Source organism: Cyprinus carpio, chromosome B24 (assembly GCF_018340385.1).
Source record: "Cyprinus carpio isolate SPL01 chromosome B24, ASM1834038v1, whole genome shotgun sequence".
Taxonomy (NCBI): domain Eukaryota; kingdom Metazoa; phylum Chordata; class Actinopteri; order Cypriniformes; family Cyprinidae; genus Cyprinus; species Cyprinus carpio.
In genome coordinates, this window is record NC_056620.1 from 19,679,134 (window position 1) to 19,700,318 (window position 21,185).

The 21,185-nt window shown below is 34.6% G+C and overlaps 1 protein-coding gene, 1 long non-coding RNA gene and 1 pseudogene across 2 annotated transcripts; all 3 read left to right on the forward strand.

Moving 5' to 3' along the window:
• Positions 1-2,710: 2,710 nt before the first annotated feature.
• Positions 2,711-4,091, forward strand: zgc:92591. Its single transcript, XM_019117788.2, has 2 exons — positions 2,711-2,952; positions 3,657-4,091. The coding sequence occupies exons 1-2, from the start codon at positions 2,836-2,838 to the stop codon at positions 3,891-3,893; spliced, it is 354 nt and encodes a 117-aa protein (XP_018973333.1). The 5' UTR covers positions 2,711-2,835; the 3' UTR covers positions 3,894-4,091.
• A 5,309-nt stretch (positions 4,092-9,400) lies between these two features.
• LOC109060384 lies at positions 9,401-11,857 on the forward strand. Its single transcript, XR_006158511.1, has 3 exons — positions 9,401-10,200; positions 11,048-11,116; positions 11,658-11,857. It is a non-coding gene; the product is annotated as an uncharacterized LOC109060384 (long non-coding RNA).
• A 979-nt stretch (positions 11,858-12,836) lies between these two features.
• LOC109050037 lies at positions 12,837-21,085 on the forward strand (annotated as a pseudogene).
• The last annotated feature ends 100 nt before the right edge of the window (positions 21,086-21,185 follow it).

Here is a 21,185-nt window from a genome sequence, read left to right on the forward strand (position 1 = left end):
TTAATTCAGCAATTCACAATTTTGCAATTTTATCAGACTGTTTGCTGACTGCGCACGATGACCTTTCACAGCGAACGGCTGTCCAAACATATGAGTCACTTCATAATGATATACCCAACTCTCATACTTATCACTCATGGATGAAGATATACCAAACAAGATAATAAATGGCTGTTAACTTTTTACCTCTCAACATACCTCTCTCTATTGAGATGTAACTCCTTTGGGAAAGCTTACAGATGCACCATCTTTGGTTAAAGTGGGTGATAATCAACAGGACCAAGAGTCAGTGGACACAGTTCTGTGATCTGTAATGATGGGTTATTGAGAGCGTTTCAAATCTCCTGCTGATGTAGTGCTTACATAGGCAATGAAACCTAGGGGTTCTTGTCTACAGAAGAGGGTAGAACATTAGGGAACACTAAACAACAAGATATTTAAATGATAAATTTTTCACAGAGTTTTAACCAGCTTTATATTGCTCCAACATCAGTGATGTATGTAAATGAACCTATACCATGGTGTATGTAAACATTACCTATACCAAGATATCCCTGTTTATTTGTCATCCACTCCGCTGGATGATGCTAAAGAAAAAAAATTTCACTCAGAAATTACTAGTACATAAATATTTAAAAGAAAGTAACATTTAAATTAGTAGTGACATTTTGATTAAAAGGCTGATTTTTTTCTCTCTCTTTTTTTTGTGCATTCTCTGTTGTCCTCTCAGATCACAATCCACCAACATATTTGTTTAGAACGGTTTTGGATTGTTTTCGCTTGTAAACAGTGCTTGTTCTATGAATAATTTTCTCCTGATTCAGACAAAAGTCTTTCTTGTAGAAAACAATGGGATACACAACTCGTATTCTAGCTGGATGCAACTGCTTTAAAGTTAATATAGTCTCCTTGTGGTTTATTGTGATGTTTTTATCAGCATGTTGGACTCTTATTCTCACGGCACCCATTCACTGCAGAGGATCAAATTTCTTTAAATCGGTTCCAATGAAGAAACAAACTCATCATCATCTTGGATGACCTGAGGATGAGTAAATTTTCATTTTTGGGTGCTACTCCTTTAAGTTTAACTTCAGATCAACAGCTGTATCTGAACATCTTTCACACATGCAAATGTGATCAATTGTTACAATCTTACTAGTTCCTCATTAGACAGTCACCGTAAGAGGAGCAACATTTCTGAAGCTGTAATAAATTCTAAAATTCGACGCGAGAACCATTAATTAGCCACCAGTGAGCATGTCACATTAAAACATCCAAGACTGATGAGTCTGACCTATAACAAAACATCTACAGTACGACATTTCCTCAAATTTGTCTCAGACAGCAAAACCACATTTCACAGCAGGCTTAAGAGAAGCAGCAGCGCTCCCTTGTGTTAGTTACAAAAACTTCCAAAATGCCAAGTCTGTCAATTGACAATTTCTGATTTCAAATACTTTAGTAAACTACATCAATAAAGTTCAGAATATTATTCATTTGTGAGTACACATTTATTTTTAGTATATATTTAATTGTTAAGCAGGATTGTCTCTATAACATCATATCATTATTTGTACAGGTTGCTCTGAAAAATGCATAATGATCAACAACTATTCAGTAGGTTACACACTCTAAATCTAGCCTACATGAAGCTATAATATTTTGACAGTGGCACTTGATTGACAACACTTGTGCATAATACACACTACAACAAAACTCAATTATTTATTAAGTACGCACTCCTGAAAAGCATCGAGCTAAAAACTGAATGTAGCACATATATTAGCCTCTCTCATAATTTGCTGTTCTGTAATGGGTGTCTGCAGGTGCAGCTCTTTAACACAATTGGCATATTATGGCAGAAGCTAATTATTTAACTGTAAGCGTGACGAGCAATTTACATCCTCTCATCACCTGAACCCTGTGTCTTCTCTGGCCAGGTGTTTTGTGGATTTTACAAGTGTATTTTACTGTAGATTGGGTGCAAGTACGGCTGAATCTACAGAAAATATCAATAAATAGCAATAACAGATGTCATGAGTTCTGACTGCTGCCTTATTTGGGGTGAAAATAAGTGAAATCAAATCATACAAAGACATGAATTATATTGCAAAACTATCAGCATAAAGCAACCCGCAATGCAACAAAACAATACTTGATATCAAACTATGCTGTGGACTAGCTGCTTCTTTGAAATAATATGTAAAACACATACATTAATAAATTTAACAACATTGTAACAATTTAAAAACATGACGTCACTAGGTTTCATGTTTAATTAATCAGTATCAGTACCAAGTCTTGAAAATTAAAAATACATTTTCATGTTTTGTAACAGTGTCTAACTTTACCATCTAAGAATATAATTAGTCAAAAATCACAGTTGATTTAATTCATCAAACTGGAAATGTGAGTTCATAAATCAAGCGCATTCATTACGTGATTTTGACAGTAGCCTGTGTCTATGGGATCTCTAATAATCCATAAACAAGGGAAAAAAGAGATAACAAAATGTTATCTGCGTATTTCTTGTCCTTTAGTTAATAAGTAAATAACTTTACAAATTAAAATGTGACACATGAGACAGCCTATACACTTAAAAAGCAAAATAAATAGACTGAAACACTTGCTGGATATCCTGGAGGCTGATCTGACTTCCGTCCGTCACGCCAGATTAAGCCCAGATGCTTTCCAATTAGTGTAAACTTCCGTACACGTCATAAATGGCTGATGAAGGCCTGCTGAAAACCTGCCAAGCGGCAAACACGTCATTGAGAGAACAAAATATTGTTCGGTGTTATTAATAGTAAAAAAAAATCATAATAATAATCCAGTATGTCCAATGAAGGAGCAAAGAAGAAAGGTAAAGTACCTGGGGACAAAAAAACGTCTAAACGGAAAGCAAAGAGAAGGGAAACTTATGCAGTGTATATCTACAAAGTTTTGAAGCAGGTGAGAAAGTTTTCATAAATAATAAAGATGATCAAAGAACAATTACAAAACTTTGATTCCGGGTGTGAATTTCAAGTGGATGAAATGCGTTTGACGCCGCGTGTGGTGCGATTGCGTTCGATTCGTGAATCATTATTTTGAGTCGGATCTTTTCAATGAATCGATCGAACTGATTCAAGGAACCGGTCTGAAAGAATCACTCGGTCTAATCGGTCCAATTGTTTGTCGAGTCATCTTTTTTTGACTCGCTGAACTAAGAACCATTTGTTTCGGTTCTGGTTCGGTTCTCAACAAATGTGTGATAATTTGGTCTGTACCCATGCAAAAACAATTAAAAAAAATAATAATATTATCAAACCGTGACCAAACATTTTCATCCGATAAATGTAAGTGTATATACTTTTAATGTAAATTTTATATATAGTGTTTTTTTTTTGTTTTTTTTTTTGATTCTGTTAAATTTGATTCGTTGTTTGGAAAACGTCCTATAGTTTAGTTCAGTAACCTACAGTAGTCAACATTTGAAGTGGATCAAAACCTTTCATCAAAGTTGTCCTAAAACCAAAATGCCTTCTCGTCTTAGGACAACTTTGAACTTTTTTTGATCCACTTCAAATGTTGACTACTTTATATGACCTTAAAACCTACTGAATGTGTGACTTTAATCGAATTATGTATGTGTGTCTATACGTTTTCCTCCATAGGTTCATCCTGACACTGGTATCTCCAGCAGGGCGATGAGCATCATGAACTCGTTTGTTAATGATGTGTTCGAGCGCATCGCTACAGAGGCCTCACGGCTCGCTCACTATAACAAGCGATCGACCATCACGAGCAGAGAGGTGCAGACCGCAGTCCGGCTGCTGCTGCCCGGAGAGCTCGCCAAACATGCCGTGTCAGAGGGCACCAAGGCCGTCACCAAATACACCAGCTCCAAGTGATCACCTGTGAGCTGTCCAAGAGCTGGAGGAGCATTTCAGTTAAAAAAAGTCATAATGTAAAATGGGCCATGTTTGCAATCACTCTTCAATATTAATAAATGCACACAAAAAATTCAGTGCAACTGTTTATTATCCTGAATTAGAAAATGAGTACAGAAGAACACCGCAAAGAGGAGAGAATGAGACTGGTTGACCATACCATATGTACAATGAATACAATGGTGCTTATATGGTATATGTCCACAAACATGGGAACGCCATTCTGAGTTTTGTTAGTAAAATATGACTATTTTAAAAATGTCCACCAGTGCCGTTACCATGGAGTTACTGAATTTAGTGAATATGTAACATATAATGAATACATGAATGAAGTCATGAATTTACATAAATGTTAGTTGATGCATAAGATTCCTGATTTCAAATGTGTAATGAGGGTATAACTGGTTTAAATGTGACCAAGGAATGTCTGAGTTTCTCACTAAAGCTGCATTTTTGTTCTACTAAAGGTCTCTAATTTAATAAAGGGTTTTAGAGTTTATAGAATGCAGTTTGCACTGTGTAATATCATGCAGATCAGGGCCCTCTAGGTCTGTGACCCTGCATTTACACCAAGTGATGTGTAGAAATCACTCTATAATGTGTTTTTGCCACTAGATGGAGTCATTGTAACACTATTAAGATTGGAGCAGGAATATTTCAGCAATATTCACAGAATCTTGTGATATTTACTTTTTCAGGAGATAGTGAGTGAAATAGTCACATTAGGATGGAATGGTTTTCTACACTGGGTTAACTATTTGTATGGGCTAATGAATGAATAAACTAATGAATAAACAACCTATACAGCACAAATACAAAGCAAACAATAAGATGTCTCTGTGTTTCAAACAAAAGAAACCTAAGCATATCACGGTTACTGAAAAATAAATGCTTTTTGGAAACATAATTCTTAGAAGCAAAAGTATATTGCCTGCACTGCAAAAAAAAAAAATATATATATATATATATGTGTGTGTGTGTGTGTGTGTGTGTGTGTGTGTGTGTAACAGTTAAATTATGTGTAGAGAAAAGATCACAAACAGACATTTTATTCATTTTCATGTATATTCTGCTAAAAAGCCATTCTGATGATATCTTCTTTATGAATCAAAAATATGATATTTTATAATGTGAATACAGTATTATTATATATTATTATAATGTAAATATATATATATATGTTTTTATTATGAACAATAATAATAAAATATAATAAAAAAAAAATATACAGATAAAAAAAAACAACCAAAAAGCCATATATATATATATATATCTATATATATATTATATATATATGATATATATATATCTATATATATATATATATATATATATGGCTTTTTGGTTGTTTTTTTTATCTGTAATTTTTTTTATTATATTTTATTATTATTGTTCATTATTAACTAAATATATAGGAAATATGCAAGCTACAGTTGCTTCAAACCAATCACACATGTCCAAGGTGTCTAGCAAATTGTAATTAATAACTTCTACATAAATGCTGACAATTTTTCAATTTTTGTGGAGTAATTGGATTTTCCAGCATGACACCCTGTGTCTGTGAAGCTTATTTATGGACATGAAACAATATTTATGGTGAAAGACACAAAGTTCGGGGTAGCACGCCTTGTGAGAGACACATGCGTTTGATAAACCAGAATAAGCAGCTTTAAATACAATTTTATTTTCATATTTAAAATGCTGAAATAATAACTTGTCCATTTTACAGTCTAGTAGCTGACCAATGAAGTATTTCACAGGGGGAAGCTTTGGTGAAAACAAATCATGCTTTGTCCTTCATTAATCAGGGAAGTCTGAGGAACACTGGGCCCCGACATGGTGTTTCGTATTCCCAGCCCTCCCTCTCTGGCTCTGGCTCCTACGATAAGCCTTACTGATGATCTTATATATGCTAATGATGGCATGTCTATGGACATATTACAGCGAGGGTGATGGTGTCATTAATGACAATGTCTTAAGCGTTATCGTCATCATCACCATGTTCCCCTTGATCTTGTGGTTTCCTCATAGATCCCCATGCGCTCATTTCATTTCTGCACACACAATCTCTCTCTCTCTCTCTCTCTCTCTCCCTCTCCCTCTCTCTCTTTTGGGTGGTATAAGCACATTACGGATGGGGACATTAGTAACTAATGCAGGCACTGGGCCCCGCATTGTTTTGGTGCACAATTACATCATTAGAAAATGTTTCTACTTGGCAGGGAAAGCGTGTATTAACTCGGCTCGCAATAAAATGAGGTTGTGATCAATTGTTAAAGTTATCGAGAGCTATTAGGTTGAAATATGAACCTCTCAATTGCCATAATGAAGAGGGTGCCCGATCGTACACAATCAACAGAGCAACATACACCGTGCATTGCGGGTTCCAGGCGCTCGAAAGAACGACAGAAAGCAATTTTGCAGAAAGAAAATGCAAGCACGTCGGCCTAACATCATTACAAATTTCACCTCATTACTAAATTTCAATAATCTACTCAAAACGTTAGGACCAACCAGCTATAAAACAGAATTGCCAGCTTTTTTTGAGCAACGGGACAATGCGGCTATCATAAACGCCAGTCTCGTGAAGAATTACGTCTCATAATGCCAGCTAACTTTTGATGGCGGCGCCAACGTTGACTCACGATTTTGGCAAACTCGCTGCATAAATTAATTTTATATAATATTCTCTACTGAGGCATATTGATGAGTCTTAGCCTTGGAAATTCAATTAATCCCCCAAAGTTAATGTTTCGGAACTGAACAGAGCCCAATCTTGAGGATAGCAAAGGAAGATGCTGTCTGGTACCACATTAAAGTTGCTGTTGTATTGTTAGAGCAACTCAAAATTATTACAACTTGTATATCAGCCTACAGCACCTTCTTTTAGGATGATATACATGATGGAACAATTCGGAATAATGACTTTGTAAGTTATTTTAAAGATATATTAGTATATATTCTCACTAAACAAGACCAATATTTGCTCATATTACCACCCTTATACACTACTGTTCAAAAGTTTGGGGTCTGTAACTTTTTTTTAAACAAATTAATACTTTTGTTAAGCAAGGATGCATTAAAATGATCATAAGTGGCATTACAGATATTTATAATGTTACTCTTTTGAACTTTCTCATTCAAACAATGCTGAAAAGTTTCCAAAAAAAAACAAAAAACAGAAGCATATTATAATGATTTCCGAAGGATAATGTGACTGGAGTAATTCAGCTTTTCCATCACAGAAATAAATTACATTTTATAATATATTAGAATAGAAATTAGTTATTTTAATTTGGAATAATATTTCACAATATTGCTGTTTTTACTGAATTTTTGAACAAATAAATGCAGCCCTGGCAGTAAATCTAATCAGCTTGTGTCATGAGTATTAGACATCCCCATTGTTTCATGTTGACATGAGTCTTAAACAGTGAGGAACCACCAGGTTATTCTTTAAGAAACAGTTCATGGTCATTTATGAGTGTGAAGGACTAACTGTATTTGCACCACTAGGACCACCTTCTCCACCAAAAGATTTGGGACTTCCTTGGAATTCACCAAAAGTTCATCCAGGTCTCATAACAGGATCATCATGATGGTCTGCAACATCATCTGCTGTAGGTAAGTGGCCGGATACTCCTGCATGAAGTCCAGAAGATGTTCACTTTCCTGAACAAACCACACACTAATACTCTTGAAGGCTTCTTGATGTTCTTCGATCCGTCTTTGCTTCATCAGAGCAGTTTTCATCTCATCCCACCATTCTGGATTTTCGCATTCAAAGCTCGCGGCACCATTTAGACAGCATTCAAACAGCTCATAATCATGTTGGTTATTCCTCGAAAAATATTCATTGTTATCAATTAGTTTCAACCAATTAGCTTGCATTTCTAATTCTTGGTCTGTTCTTTGTTCCTTTAATTAGTAAATTCATTAGTACCATCTAGCATCGCACACCAAGTAGATGTTTCAGCAATGTATTCTTATGATTTTAACATGAGGCGCAGCGGTGATGGCAGTATTAAGTGGGAGATAATCAGCAGGAACTAATTGTCTAATTGCACTGATGAAGGTTACTATCATTAGCCTGTTCTGGAAGTCCGGTCCTCAGCAGCGAGTGGACCATCCTAACCCTACAGATGGCCTCACTGTTAAGCTCACGGCAGGACAAAATGACAGACATCTTCTATCCACGGGGAGCAAGACAAACGAGTGTGTGTCTGCGTACGTGCATATGTATATGTGTGTTGCGTGTGTGTGTTGTCCGCAGGGAGTAAGACGAACGAGTCGAGGGAGTGCTGATTCAATGCACTTCTTTCTTTTTCTTGCTTGAGAAAGTCCCTGCCTCCACAAAAATTGAATGTCCACCATTTGAGAAATGAATTCATGGAAGTCACTGTCTTTTTTCCCCATTAGTAAGTGTTTAGTTCAACGTTTTAAATAATTGCGTTACAAGGAATGATATTTAAAATACATTTGGGAGGCAATGGGGCGGGAAAGTGCCTACATGTTTTGCTGATGATACCCGGGCCATTTGGAAGACATCAAAGTAGTGAGGAGGTAGCCCAGATGCATATTATAAACTCATTATGTGTATCATTTAAAAGGATGTACTCCAGCAGCAAAACAATCTTCCCATTCTCTGCCTCGCCTGTAATGTGTGTTCGCAAAGTCGCAACTTTTTGATGCCTTCAGTCAATGTGACAGCTATTACTGCATGGCAAAATGGAATAAATGTCATTTATATTCCTATTGGCAGGGTCATTAACATATGGATAAGACATTGCGAGTAAGTGTCTTTAGAAGAAACTGGAATCTCAAAATTTCTGGGGAAAAAAAAAGAGATGGCTGATCGTCATTTAAGAAATTATATTCGTAATTATTGCATTATGATGCATTTTTTTTATATTGAGGAAACATACAAAGATAAATAGATGAGAGTCAAGAATGCATTTTAAATTCAAATTTAAAGTTCCTGATTTTGAATTGAACTGAGGTAGCAAAAAAGATGGAGAATTGCAAATAATTTTTAAATAAATAATTTAACTCATAAAAAATAAGCAAACATTAACTAAAAGCTACAAAGCCTTATTTAAAAGTTTTGAAAATGATTTAAGATGCTTTGAAGGTTTAAATGATGGATAGATTCTAACATGCTGATTTGATGGCCCAATGAAAAGAGTGACAATTATTAAATTCTTAATATTTCTGAAATTAAAAATGTATAAATAAATTCTGAAATAACTCTGACAGATAGGTTGAAATGCATTGCAAAAAATCTAATGAATTCAAATGTTTGTAACGTCACTGACTTCATAATATAATTATGAGTATATGAAGCACCTAATACAGTATATCTGAAAAGTATCCATAAATGCTGTTATTAAATACTAGCAAGGTTTTCTGCAGAGCTGACCTGTTTTGATATAAACAGCAAGTCACTGTAGCTGTTATATCCCACACTGTAACGGATTTTTGTAATTTGAACAGTATTTTACTGTAATATGTACAGTATAATACTGTTAAATGTGCCAACAGTATAATACTGTAAATAGCAAAGGATTATGGGAAAATATATGTTTAGTACTGTAATTGTTCTCTACTGTAAATCGATTTACAGTAGCGACAATGCCCGCGAAAAAACTGACCAATGACAACGGAGACTTCTTTTCAAGTTTTTTTTTTCGGTTGGTTGGGACAACTGAGGAAAGACTCAACAAAAAGGTTAGTATTGTTTCTGTAATTATTTTATGTAAAACCGAGATATTTTCAAATGCAGTCACTTATTAACAGCAACCTAACACGAACCAGTGCTGCAAATTTGGGTGAGTTGTTAATGTGAGGACAATATTCCTGTCGTCAAGAGGCTTTTTTTCTGCCTGTTTGTCAAGGCGTGAGGTAACGTTACAATTGTTACTGCCGTCATCATTATGACAACTTCAACGGGGTGAATAAAGTTTACATTGACTGATATTTAGTGACACAGAAACAAAATAACCTTTTTTTTAATGCTCCTCTGCCTCTTTAATGTAAATTAGCTAACGTTAAGCAGGAGGACTCTGTGGAAACTTTACGTTAACAGCAAACTATATTGAATGACGAAAAGAAAAGTGAGGCAACACTAAAGACGGAGGTTGTATTATAACAGTATTTTGAAGTGAATATTTTGTTTTCATTTAAAGTTTTTTGCTGTTAGAACCGCGCGCGGAACATCGGAGGTGACTTGGAGTTATTTTCTGGCGGTTACCGTCATATGAGGAAACTGGTAAGCTAACATCAATTCAATGAGGAAAAGCTGGTGATTATACCACTCTTATATGACTAATAGTTAGTGAGACAGGAAAAAAGAGAGCTTTTTAATGTTCCTCTGCCTTTTTAATGTAAATTAGCTTAGCAGGAGGACTCTGTGGAAACTTTACGTTAACAGCAAACTATCTTGAAGGGGGGATGCTTTTGAAAATTTTTATGAAATGTTTTTAATACGACGGAAATTGTATTTAGTGTGATCTCAGTTTAATAAAAACATTGTAAGCCTACGTTAGGCCTATTAATTGTAATGATTTAATGTCCACGGTTATTCAAATAACAAATTACATAGAGAAAGCGAGCAAAGAACACAACGGAGCTTTTTGAAACTCCGAATCAGTTAAACCATTGCGTCGCAAAATGATTCACTGTTTCGAAGCTCTCCAATCGGATCGCGTATCGCGAATCATTGTATTCAGGTCTGGACGTCAGAGCGTGTATCGCGAATCATTTGATTCAGATCGGGACGTCAGAGCGGGTTTGCATGATGTTTTTATCCCCACCGGGGATAAAAGTTATTCAGCAGAGGCAGGGATGCATAGACCAGAGGGGGGGAAATCCCCCCCATCCCCCCCGGCAAATCGCACCCTGCTAAAGACGGAGGTTGTATTATAACAGTATTTTGAAGTGCATATTTTGTGCTGGTCAAGGGGTTGTATCACAAGATATCACACAGTGACATATATGCATAAACTTGATTGGAGAGCACATTGAGAAGTATTTTATTTTTAAAAACAAGATGCAAGTATGTTCTCTATATATGTAATTAATTTCTCCCAACCTTTTGTTAATTGCTCTACTTTTAGGTCACTGCAACTCCAGCAGATGCAGAGAGGACCTCTCTTTGCCCAGTACCCCAAGACTGATTGCACTTGGTAAGTCTATTAAAATGCCTTTTTTAATTGATACTATGGCTGAGATTAAAGTTGGTCAACATCTACCAGCAGACGGACACACGAGAGCTGACTGAACGTCTGCTCTTGTGTCAACACAACATGCATGCGTCGCGTTGCTCTCTTGAACATGCGTTGAAGATTAATATATTGTAAATAAAGAGGTAAATTATTTTAGGCAGCAGCCAATCCAACCAGGCTGTACATCACAAGCTCTTATCCTAAAGCTTTTTAGGCTGCATTTATTTGATCAGAAACACAGTCATATTTTTAAATATGATTGCAATTTAAAATAACTGTTTTGTATTTAAATATATTTTAAAATGTAATGTATTCCTTTTATCATTACTCCATTCTTCAGTATAATCTGTCTAATCTGTTTATAATCTGTCTACAATGTATAATTAATTATTTATTTATATAGTACATATTGCTTCTATTAACATCAAAGTGCATACAGGACCATGTTATGACTGTTGGGAAATCAGTGGTTTGATAAATGTGTTTTTTCTTGTGCTTGCAGGTTCATTCTGAGAATAAACCCTGATGGCACCCAATGCAAAAAAAAATCAAAATCACAGATCAGCCGGGCATCTGGAAAAAGGATGCAGAGAAAAAATCGCCAGCCTGAATCCCCTTGTGGCATCTTTCATCAGAGAGCTTGTTGAATTCGATTGGCAAAATTATTGAAAGAAAACACGACTAAAACATGTTTTTACTGTTTGATTTTTGTAATGGCTTATTCTGCTTTTCAGCATGTTTAAATTTTTAGCCATGTTACAAATACACAGGATAAATTCATTAACATTTTTAGAATGTACTTTTTAAAGTAAATGTTAAATAATGAAATAGTTAAACAATGAAACAGCACATTTTAATGGCAAATGTTCATGAGAACTTATGAACTTGTTAAATGTTAAACTTATAACATTTGTTAAATGTTAAATGTTAAATTGTTGAACTTGTTAAATGTTAAACAATGAAACAGCATATTTTAATGACAAATGTTCATGAGAACTTAACTTGTTAAATAGTAAAAAAACTTATAGTTTACAGCTAGTGGTTTTTCATTCGTTAAACATCAGTTACACCTGTTGTTAATTTCATTAATTGGTTTGTCTTTTTATACTGTGTTTGGTTTTGTTGCTTTGTTTTCCGAGTATTTTGAGTTCTATGTTAAATAAAACTTTGACTGCTGCGATTAGATCCGTTTCATCAACTTTATTGCAACCTTACCTGTGACATGTAGATTAAAATTAAATTAATTTTGTAATAATAAAGTAAATGAAGCTAAACTCAAATCTACAAAAAAGTCTAATTAAATAAAAATACAGTACTTGTACTGTAAATGAAAAAACAGTACTCATACTGTAAATAATAATACAATATACAGTATTATTACTGTATATTAAAATACAGTACTTGTACTGTAATTGAAAAATACAGTACTCGTACTGTAAATATTAATACAGTATGCATTATTATTACTGTAAATGAAATTACAGTAATGATACTGTAAACAATTTAACAGTAACTTACTGGCATCCAGCTGCCAGTAAGTTACTGTAAAATTTACAGCAACCTTTTTACAGTGCACCCATGTGACTCTGTAAAAATAGTCCCGTTTGCACGTGGCCAAGTTCCTACTCAGATATCAAAACAAGCCTAGAGAGCAGAAGGCCATTTAAAAGATCTCAGGCCTTTTAGTGACTCAACCAAAAGACTACTAAGAAGCTAGTGTGATGGCACAATCAGCTTCATGTCTGGAAGGAGTCTCATGTATAATCCAAGCTCTCTGTGCTCTTTAGAGCAGGAAAGGCACCAGATGAGACTGGCTGCCCGGGTTCTCAGTGGCTACCTGCTGAGGAAAGAAGCCTGGGACAGGGGGACGTCTTGGAGGAAGACCACAGGAAACCCTCCAATGGTGTGCCAGGACCCTGTTGTCCTAAATGCCCTGTACACTGGAAATATACAAGCCGTGAAAGAGATTATCGCAAAAGGCTTTCCTTCAGACCTGGTCATCCAGCCACAAGGAGGAGGCATGCGCTGAAGAGCAAATGGAAAAGTGAGAGGTAAGAACTCAAGTTGTTTGAGTTGAGTTTGACTGTGCAATTGTCTCCTAGAGATCCGTTTCTACTATCTTGATTACTTGAACTGATTACCTCTCGGATCTAGTTGGCCAGACAGCATCAGGTTTCTGGACCTTTCTAAAGGTCATGCCAGGCGGCCTTAAAATAGCCACTATATCTAAAAACAGGCAACAGACTAAGCAAATATATTCAGGGCAATCATCACACTGTGCCCAGTCTTTAGACTAACCCAGCCAATCAAAGAAGAGGCTGGATTCGCACCTGCTCCTTGCTTTACCTCACACAATATCGCAGCGATGTAATCGCGATGGCTCAGGCGTCAGGACTTATCCTCCAGTTCTGGAATGCGCTTCTGGTCGGAGATGACCTCACTGTTATTAGTATCGTTGATGACCCAGAATATGCTTATCTCTTAGATGCCATATATGACACCAGCAACATAGAGCAATGGAAGAACTTCAGGTTCAACTACAGAGGTCTTAGTATGTTTGAGGGGCACAAATAATGTGAAATTATGTTAAGATTGCTTGCTATACAAAATAGTTTTGCTGCTTGTTCAGTTTACTTAATTAAAATGCGCTAAAGCAACAGAATTGCTGTTTTATGACTGAATTTCATTGTTTAATTAATTAAAATACATAAAAATTAAGTTTGCTTAATTATTTTGTGTAATGTAGTTGTCTTGTGACTACATTAATAATTTTTGTTGCATTAAAACGGCATGTGTGGCTTTATAGGGATACATTATATAAAAAATTATCACTTATTATTTTTACCATGAAACATTTTTGTTAATTAAAATAAAATAAACTAAAATAAACAAAAGAAACTTAAAATACATGATACATATACTTGTTGGCAAGGAAAATATTCACATTTTCAATTAGTAACTTTATGTACTAAAATATCAAAACTGTTTATCTATACAAAAAAAAAAACCCATGAAATTACAAAAAAAAGGAACAAAAGAAAATTCTAAATGACACCGCAAAATTACTAAAACTTTTAAACTAGGCGTTTCACGCTGTTTAAAACTGATTTTATGTAATTTTGACCCTAGGTTTGACCTTAGATAGAGATAGATAGATATATTCTTATGCTCACCACGGCTGTATTAATTTGTTCAAAAATACAGTTAAAACAGTAATATTGTGAAATATTATTACAACTCTTTCTATGCTAATATATTTTAAAATATAATGTTTTCCTGTGATGCAAAGCTTAAAAAAAAAAGAAAATACAAAATGTAAAAACAAAACTACTAAAACTTTAAATCTAGACCTTTCACGCTGTTTAAAACTGATTCAATGTCATTTTTTGACCCCATGTTGAGGCCATGTTTAACCTAAGGTTAATACTAACTTCTCACTTGTAATTTTGAATGCTGTTTAGCATATTTTAGACTTCCTGAGCAGGTTATTAAAATTGTGATACCAAATGTGTGTTGCTGGAATGTTACGGCAGCAGTGGTTTAACCACAATGATTGTCTGTCAATCATAAATTAGACAATGCAAATCTCATTAAATATTTATAGCTTTGTATCAGTGCAAAAACTTTTATGTGTTGTGTTCAGTTTCAGGTTCTGAGGAAAATGACATTCCCTGGAATGATGAAGAGTGTTTTAATTATTATTATTTTTTAATTTTTTTTACTATGTTTCACACTTTTGAGGCGGATAGAATGATAAGACAATCTTATAAGAATGAAAATAAGGACATTAAACCAGGGTGAAATCTCAGACCCAAAATTAATTACTAGCACAGAATATAGTACAAAATGGCGTGAAACAAGATTAGAATTGGTTAACGATTTGAAATTTAATTAATTTCTGTTCTCAAGGATCTTTATTGTCATGCACATATAGTTGTGTCTGAGTATCACATCAATGTATACATTCCTGTGTACGTACACAAGCACTCAAACTTTGTCACACTAGCACATCCTCATTTCCAGTATTTCCACGTCAGACTCACCTGCTGTCATAGTTATTTGTTCCCCTATGTGTTTCGGTTACACATAAATTGCTCTTTTCTTATTGCACCCACCCCGACTGTGTCTTTGAGGTTGTCTTGGGGTCTTTTTATGAGTTTGTGTTTGTGTTTGTTCCCATAAAACTTACTGATACTGACCACAAAAATGACTATTGCATAGGAGACAAATGCTGCTGCACTTTGACTATGACAGTACAGTTACACTGCATCCTGAATGACGAAAAACAACCATATATGGTTTGGATATGGCTTGAAAAAAATATTTCATTTAAATAAAGGTAAATAAATAAAAGGATACATTAAATTGCAAATATTTTCCTGCTCATTGGATGCCATCCACACAACCTAAGTTAAAATACCTTAAATCTTCAAACTGTCTAGGCCTGTTCATGATTTCCTGATTGAAAATGAAATAAAGCTTCAGACTAACTGTAGTTCTGAATATTTGAATCTTCAGATAATCTCACAACTCTGTTCTTTTTTCAGGACTGTGGTCATTGACGTACGAACAAGAGCTGACCACACCACTGCACATCACCGCTGGCCGGGGTTTCACCCAATGTCTGCGGCATCTCCTAATGTGGGGCGCTCGAGTGGACCTGGCACCTGGGGGCACCACTGCCCTGCATGAGGCCTGTGAGGAGTGCCAACCCGAGTGTGTCAAGCTGTTGCTGCAGCACGGAGCCAATCCCAACGCAACCAATGAAGACAGCCAGATGCCCCTGCACGTGTGCACTGAACTCGATTCACTTGAGTAAGTGCTTGTTCAGTATACAGTAATTACAGGAAATCCTGTGGTGAATTCTGTGATTTCAAATGACTGTCAGATTGACACTTGAAATGAAGGTATACTACTGGACAAAAGTTTGGAATAATAAAGATTTTTTTTCATGTTTTTTGAAAAAAGGCTCTTGTGCTCAACAAGGCTGCATTTATTTGATCAAAAACAGTAATATTGTAAAAAATATTATTACAGTTTTAAATAGCTGTTTTCTATTTGAATATATATTTTAAAATATAATTTATTCCGGTGATCACCATCAATTTCAGCATCATTACTCCAGTCTTCAGTGTCACATGATCCTTCAGAAATCACTCAATTATGCATTGAATAAAAACTGAAAACAGTTGTGCTGCATAATATTTTTGTGAAAAAACATTTTTTTTTCAGGATTCTTTGATAAATAGAAAGTTTATTTAGTTTATTTGTTGAAAACAATTGTGCTGCTTTTTTTTGTGTAAATTGTATTTTCTTTTTTTTTTTTTTTTTTTCCCATCTTTTATTCAATCTTTCTCCATTGTATTCCAAACTTTTGAATTACAGTGTATCATTGTTTTCAGCAAAAATATATGAAGTAGCACAACAGTTTTCAACATTGAATAAAAATAAGAAATGTTTCTTGAGTGCTTAATCAGTATATTAGAATGATTTCTGAAGGATCATTTGACACTGAAGACTGGAGTAATAATGCTGAAAATTCAGCTTTGCATCACGGATGCAGCCTCTGTGAGCATAAAAGACTTCTGTCAAAAAAAAAAAAAAATAAAAAAAAAAATAAATAAATAAATTATACCAGACTTTTGATCAGTAGTGTACTTGACTTTGATGAGTAAGTAATATCCTACAAAATTTATATCACTTATGCAGAATGTAATAGAGCCAGGCTGCAGTTCTTGACATGTTTCTCCAGGTGTGCCAAACATCTACTAGCATTTGGTGCTTTGATCAATGGTAAGTGATGATAACAACACACCCCTTCATGTGGCGGCCCACCATGGCCTTCCTGATCACATGGAGCTCTACTTATGACACAGAGCTGCACTTAAGCTACAAAACGATGAAGGAAACACAGCGCTGAACGCCGCCTGCTCCCAGCCGCAGCACTGCGCATCTCTGGAGCACTACAGCCGTGTTTGCCACATGCTGGTATCTGCTGGGGCGGACATACATATCAGTGACGCGGACAAGCAGACTCCACTGCACATGGCGTGTAAGAAGAACCCTGACGTGGTGGATCTGCTACTGAAGTATAAAGCCTTGGTCAATGAAATGGATTATGGTGGCGACGCACCGATGCATAATATCCTGAAGGCGGTGGCCTACAAGAAGAACCATGAATCCGAGAGGATTGTACAGGCTCTCCTCAATTACGGATCCATCAGGGTGTGGCCTGGAGCTCTGCCCAAGGTCAGGAATGGACCAGAGAGCTTTCCATTCAAAGTCTCATTACATACTCCTTATACCTAGTCAAAGAATTCTAATGTTCCATAAAAATTCTGAACCAGTCTTACTGGGAATAAAGTCCTTATATAATAGTCATATTCTTGCTGGATATACTAAAAATGTTTGGTCACACTTTATTTTAAGGTCCAAATCTCGCCAATAACAAACCATAAACTATGACTTTTGCCTCAATAAACTCCTAATTTGCTGCTTATTAATAGTTAGTGTGGTAGTTGTTAAATTATGATTTATAATGTGCTTTATAAGTACTAATAAACAACCAGTATGATAATAATAGGCATGCTAGTAGTTAGTCCCTATACTAAACTGTTACTATTTTTTTTTAATATTTTTTTTTTCTATATTTTATCCTTAATGTTCTTTGTTTCATTCTTATTTTGACTAATTGTTTAATTAACTAATCAGGACTGTTCAGGACATGGTTCCAATTTATTTTAAAATTCTGTTTAAATTCTGACCTTCCAAAATACACTACTCTTTAGAATGTTGTGTTCAGTAAGATTTGTATTCCTTTTTACTTACTTAATTACTTTATTCATTTATTTATTTATTTTTATTTAAGCAAAGTCAACTATTTTTGTAACTTTCTATTCATCAAAGAAACCTGAAAATTGCATCAAGGTTTCCACAAAAATATTAAGCAGCAAAACTGTTTTCAACACTGATAATAAGAAGAAATGTTTCTTGAGCAGCAAATCAGCATATTAGAATGATTTCTGAAGCATTATGTGACCCTGAAGATTGGAGTAATGATGCTGAAAATTCAGCTTTGCATCACAGTAATAAATTACATTTTTAAATATTCAAATAGAAAACAGTTATTTTAAATTGTAATAATATTTCACAATTTTATTGTACCATTTTTTAATCAAATAAATGCAACCTTGGTGAGCATGAGACGACTGTCAAAAGCATAAAAATGAATGAATCTTACCAATGCCAAACTTTGAACGGTAGTTTATGCAATTTTTTGGCTTCTGACAATAAAGTGTCCTGACAAACATAACAAAACAAAACAAAACGGCAACTCTTCATTTGCATTTGATTAACTGTCAACAAATAAGTTTCCTATAGCAACCAAATTTTTAATTATGATGATGCTGTGCATTGCTAGCATATGTTTTGCAGGTTTACAACTATCTTTCCTGTTTTGGTAAAAAAAAAAAAAAAAATACTATCATATAAAGTAGGAATTTTAAATCATTTATGATTCAAAAAGTAAATTTAAGTAAATTTATTATTACCTCACTGGGTGACACCATATTTGTGTGACATCATATTCCATGTTTGAAGTTTTTTTTCCAAGTTGGAAGTACATTCCCATTTTTCCAAACTGAATGGAATGCAGCATGAAACCTAGAGAAAGAGTTCAGTAATGACTGGTAAACTGGATGTAAATGTCAGTGTATAGACAACTTAAATGAAATAGATTTGTGTATGAACTGCTGGTAACAGCAAAAACCCAGAAATTAAAATGGTCATCATTTACTCATTTTAATGTGATTTCCAAACCACGTATGACTTACTTTCTTCTGTGGAACACAAAATAATATGTTTGAAATGTATAAAATAATATTATTGTGTCTATACAATGAATCAATGTTGTTTGCACACTATATTGACTTCCAAAATATCTACTTTTATGTTCCACAAAAGAAAGAAAGTCATGGAATGACACGAGAGTGGGAAAATGATGACAGAAATAATATTTATTTTTTTTTTGCCTGAAATATATCTTTTAAGAATAAACTGAATTGGAAACTAACCTTTCTGCCATTTGTAAGGAACGAACCCACATCTCAAGAAGGCATCCATCTGCAATCTGTAAATTATAGTTTTCTTTGGCACAGATATTTATCCTATTGAACTAATATATAGAAATAAATGAACTTAAAACCATCATTAAAGTTCACCGCAAGCAGCATATGATTCTTTATTTGTCACAAATACAGAAATAATTACTTTCAGATGGATTTAGTTCTGTCTTTCAAAAGCGCACAGTTAAAAACACTTGATATCACGCATCCAACGAGTCCCACTTGTGCCAAATAAATTGCCTGAGTCTTAACGAGGCAAATGTTAATAGGAGATTAATTAGCAGTAATTGCAGAAATTCCCCACAATCCCCCAGAGGGGGGCCCAATCTGTTCATCAGCCCAAGTAGTTAATTATTCCATGCAATGTTCTCCCAAAAATACAAGTTTCCACCTTTGACCTCCACAACACAGGTGGGGCTGTTGCACCAGGTGGAAACTGACAAAAAGCTGCTCATCTATGACCAGCTTCCCTTAAATGTTTGTTATTGCAAAAGACTGAGGATAGCATTTCTTTATCATTTTAGTTATTAACAGCAAAACAAGATCTGATTCACTGTGTAATCGGTTTCTGAAAAACGTTGAATTTGGATCTGTTTTCAGAGATAAACTAGATTTGGTTCTTATTTGATTTCACTTTAATGATATTTTTATTTAGCAATAAGGATGCATTAAATTGATTAATAGAGACACAATGTTACAAAAGATTTGCTTCAAACACATGCTGCTCTTTTGAACTTTCTATTCATCAGAGAATCCTGAAAAAAAATGCATCTGTTTCAGTAATATGAACCACCATAAGTGTTTTCAACACTGATAATAATAAAAAATATTTATTGAACAGCAAATCAATATATTAGAATGATTTCTGAAGGATCATGTGACACTGAAGACTGGAGTAATGATGCTGAAAATTCAACATTGCATTAGAATAAATTTTAAAATATATTCAAAAAAAGTTTTTTTGTTTTTTTAAATATATTTAAAACTATATTTTTTTTATTTTATTTTTTTTTTTAAATATAAAACCACTATAAACTAGATTCTTATTTGATAGTTTCATTTCCCTGTTTGTTTGTTTGTTTGTTTGTTTTTTCTTGTAATATGACAGCTTGATTCTGTAATATATCTGCTCAGGTGTTGAAATATTGCTGCACATCTCCAAGAACAATAGAAGTGCTCTTCAACGCATACGACCGCCTCAAAATCACTGAAGCCTGGGTAAAATCCCTACCTCCTGAGGTGTTTCAGGTCAGACAATGTCAAGCTTTTTGAAGTAAATGCTAAAAAGCAAGTTTTATTAAAATAAAAATCACGTAAAGAACTCAAAATATTCTTCTCACAGTACCACATAATATATTAAGTATATTGTTTTCACACAGAAACACCGGGAATTCTACAAATCTCTGTTTGCACTGATGCAGACTCCTCGATCTCTACAGCATCTGGCTCGTCACAGACTCCGAACTTTTCTGGAAGGTCACTTGCGCAACGTGATCCCTAAACTGGGTCTACCAACCTTTCTTAAAAATGACCTAATGCTGGCATTCAGAGACTACATGCACTGACAGAGACCACAAACCTGACCCTGTACAACATACAGTATAAGCAAGCAGTGATTTAGTTTTGTACTATAAAGTCAGTGAGTTTTGTTTTATTCTGTGTGATTCTGATTTGATTTGTGTTGGAAAACTGTCTTGTCTTTACTGAAGATGATATCAGGTGGCAGTTTTATAGGGAATCAATAAATGTGTTTTATTATTACTGAAATCTATAATAATGCATTTGGAAAGAGGATAACAGGATGTTCATGGAGAATAAAACAGGAGGAGGATGTAGAAGGTCTGTATATAAAGTTAATATAGCCTGTCCAGTGCAACACACATTCTTTATTACATTAACCACCACAC

Bases quoted from the DNA above. Each gene is read 5' to 3' on its own strand.
- zgc:92591 (XM_019117788.2), top strand. From the start codon at position 2,836: ATGTCCAATGAAGGAGCAAAGAAGAAAGGTAAAGTACCTGGGGACAAA. The intron at 2,953-3,656 runs GTGAGAAAGTTT...TTTCCTCCATAG, and splicing joins TCTACAAAGTTTTGAAGCAG to GTTCATCCTGACACTGGTAT.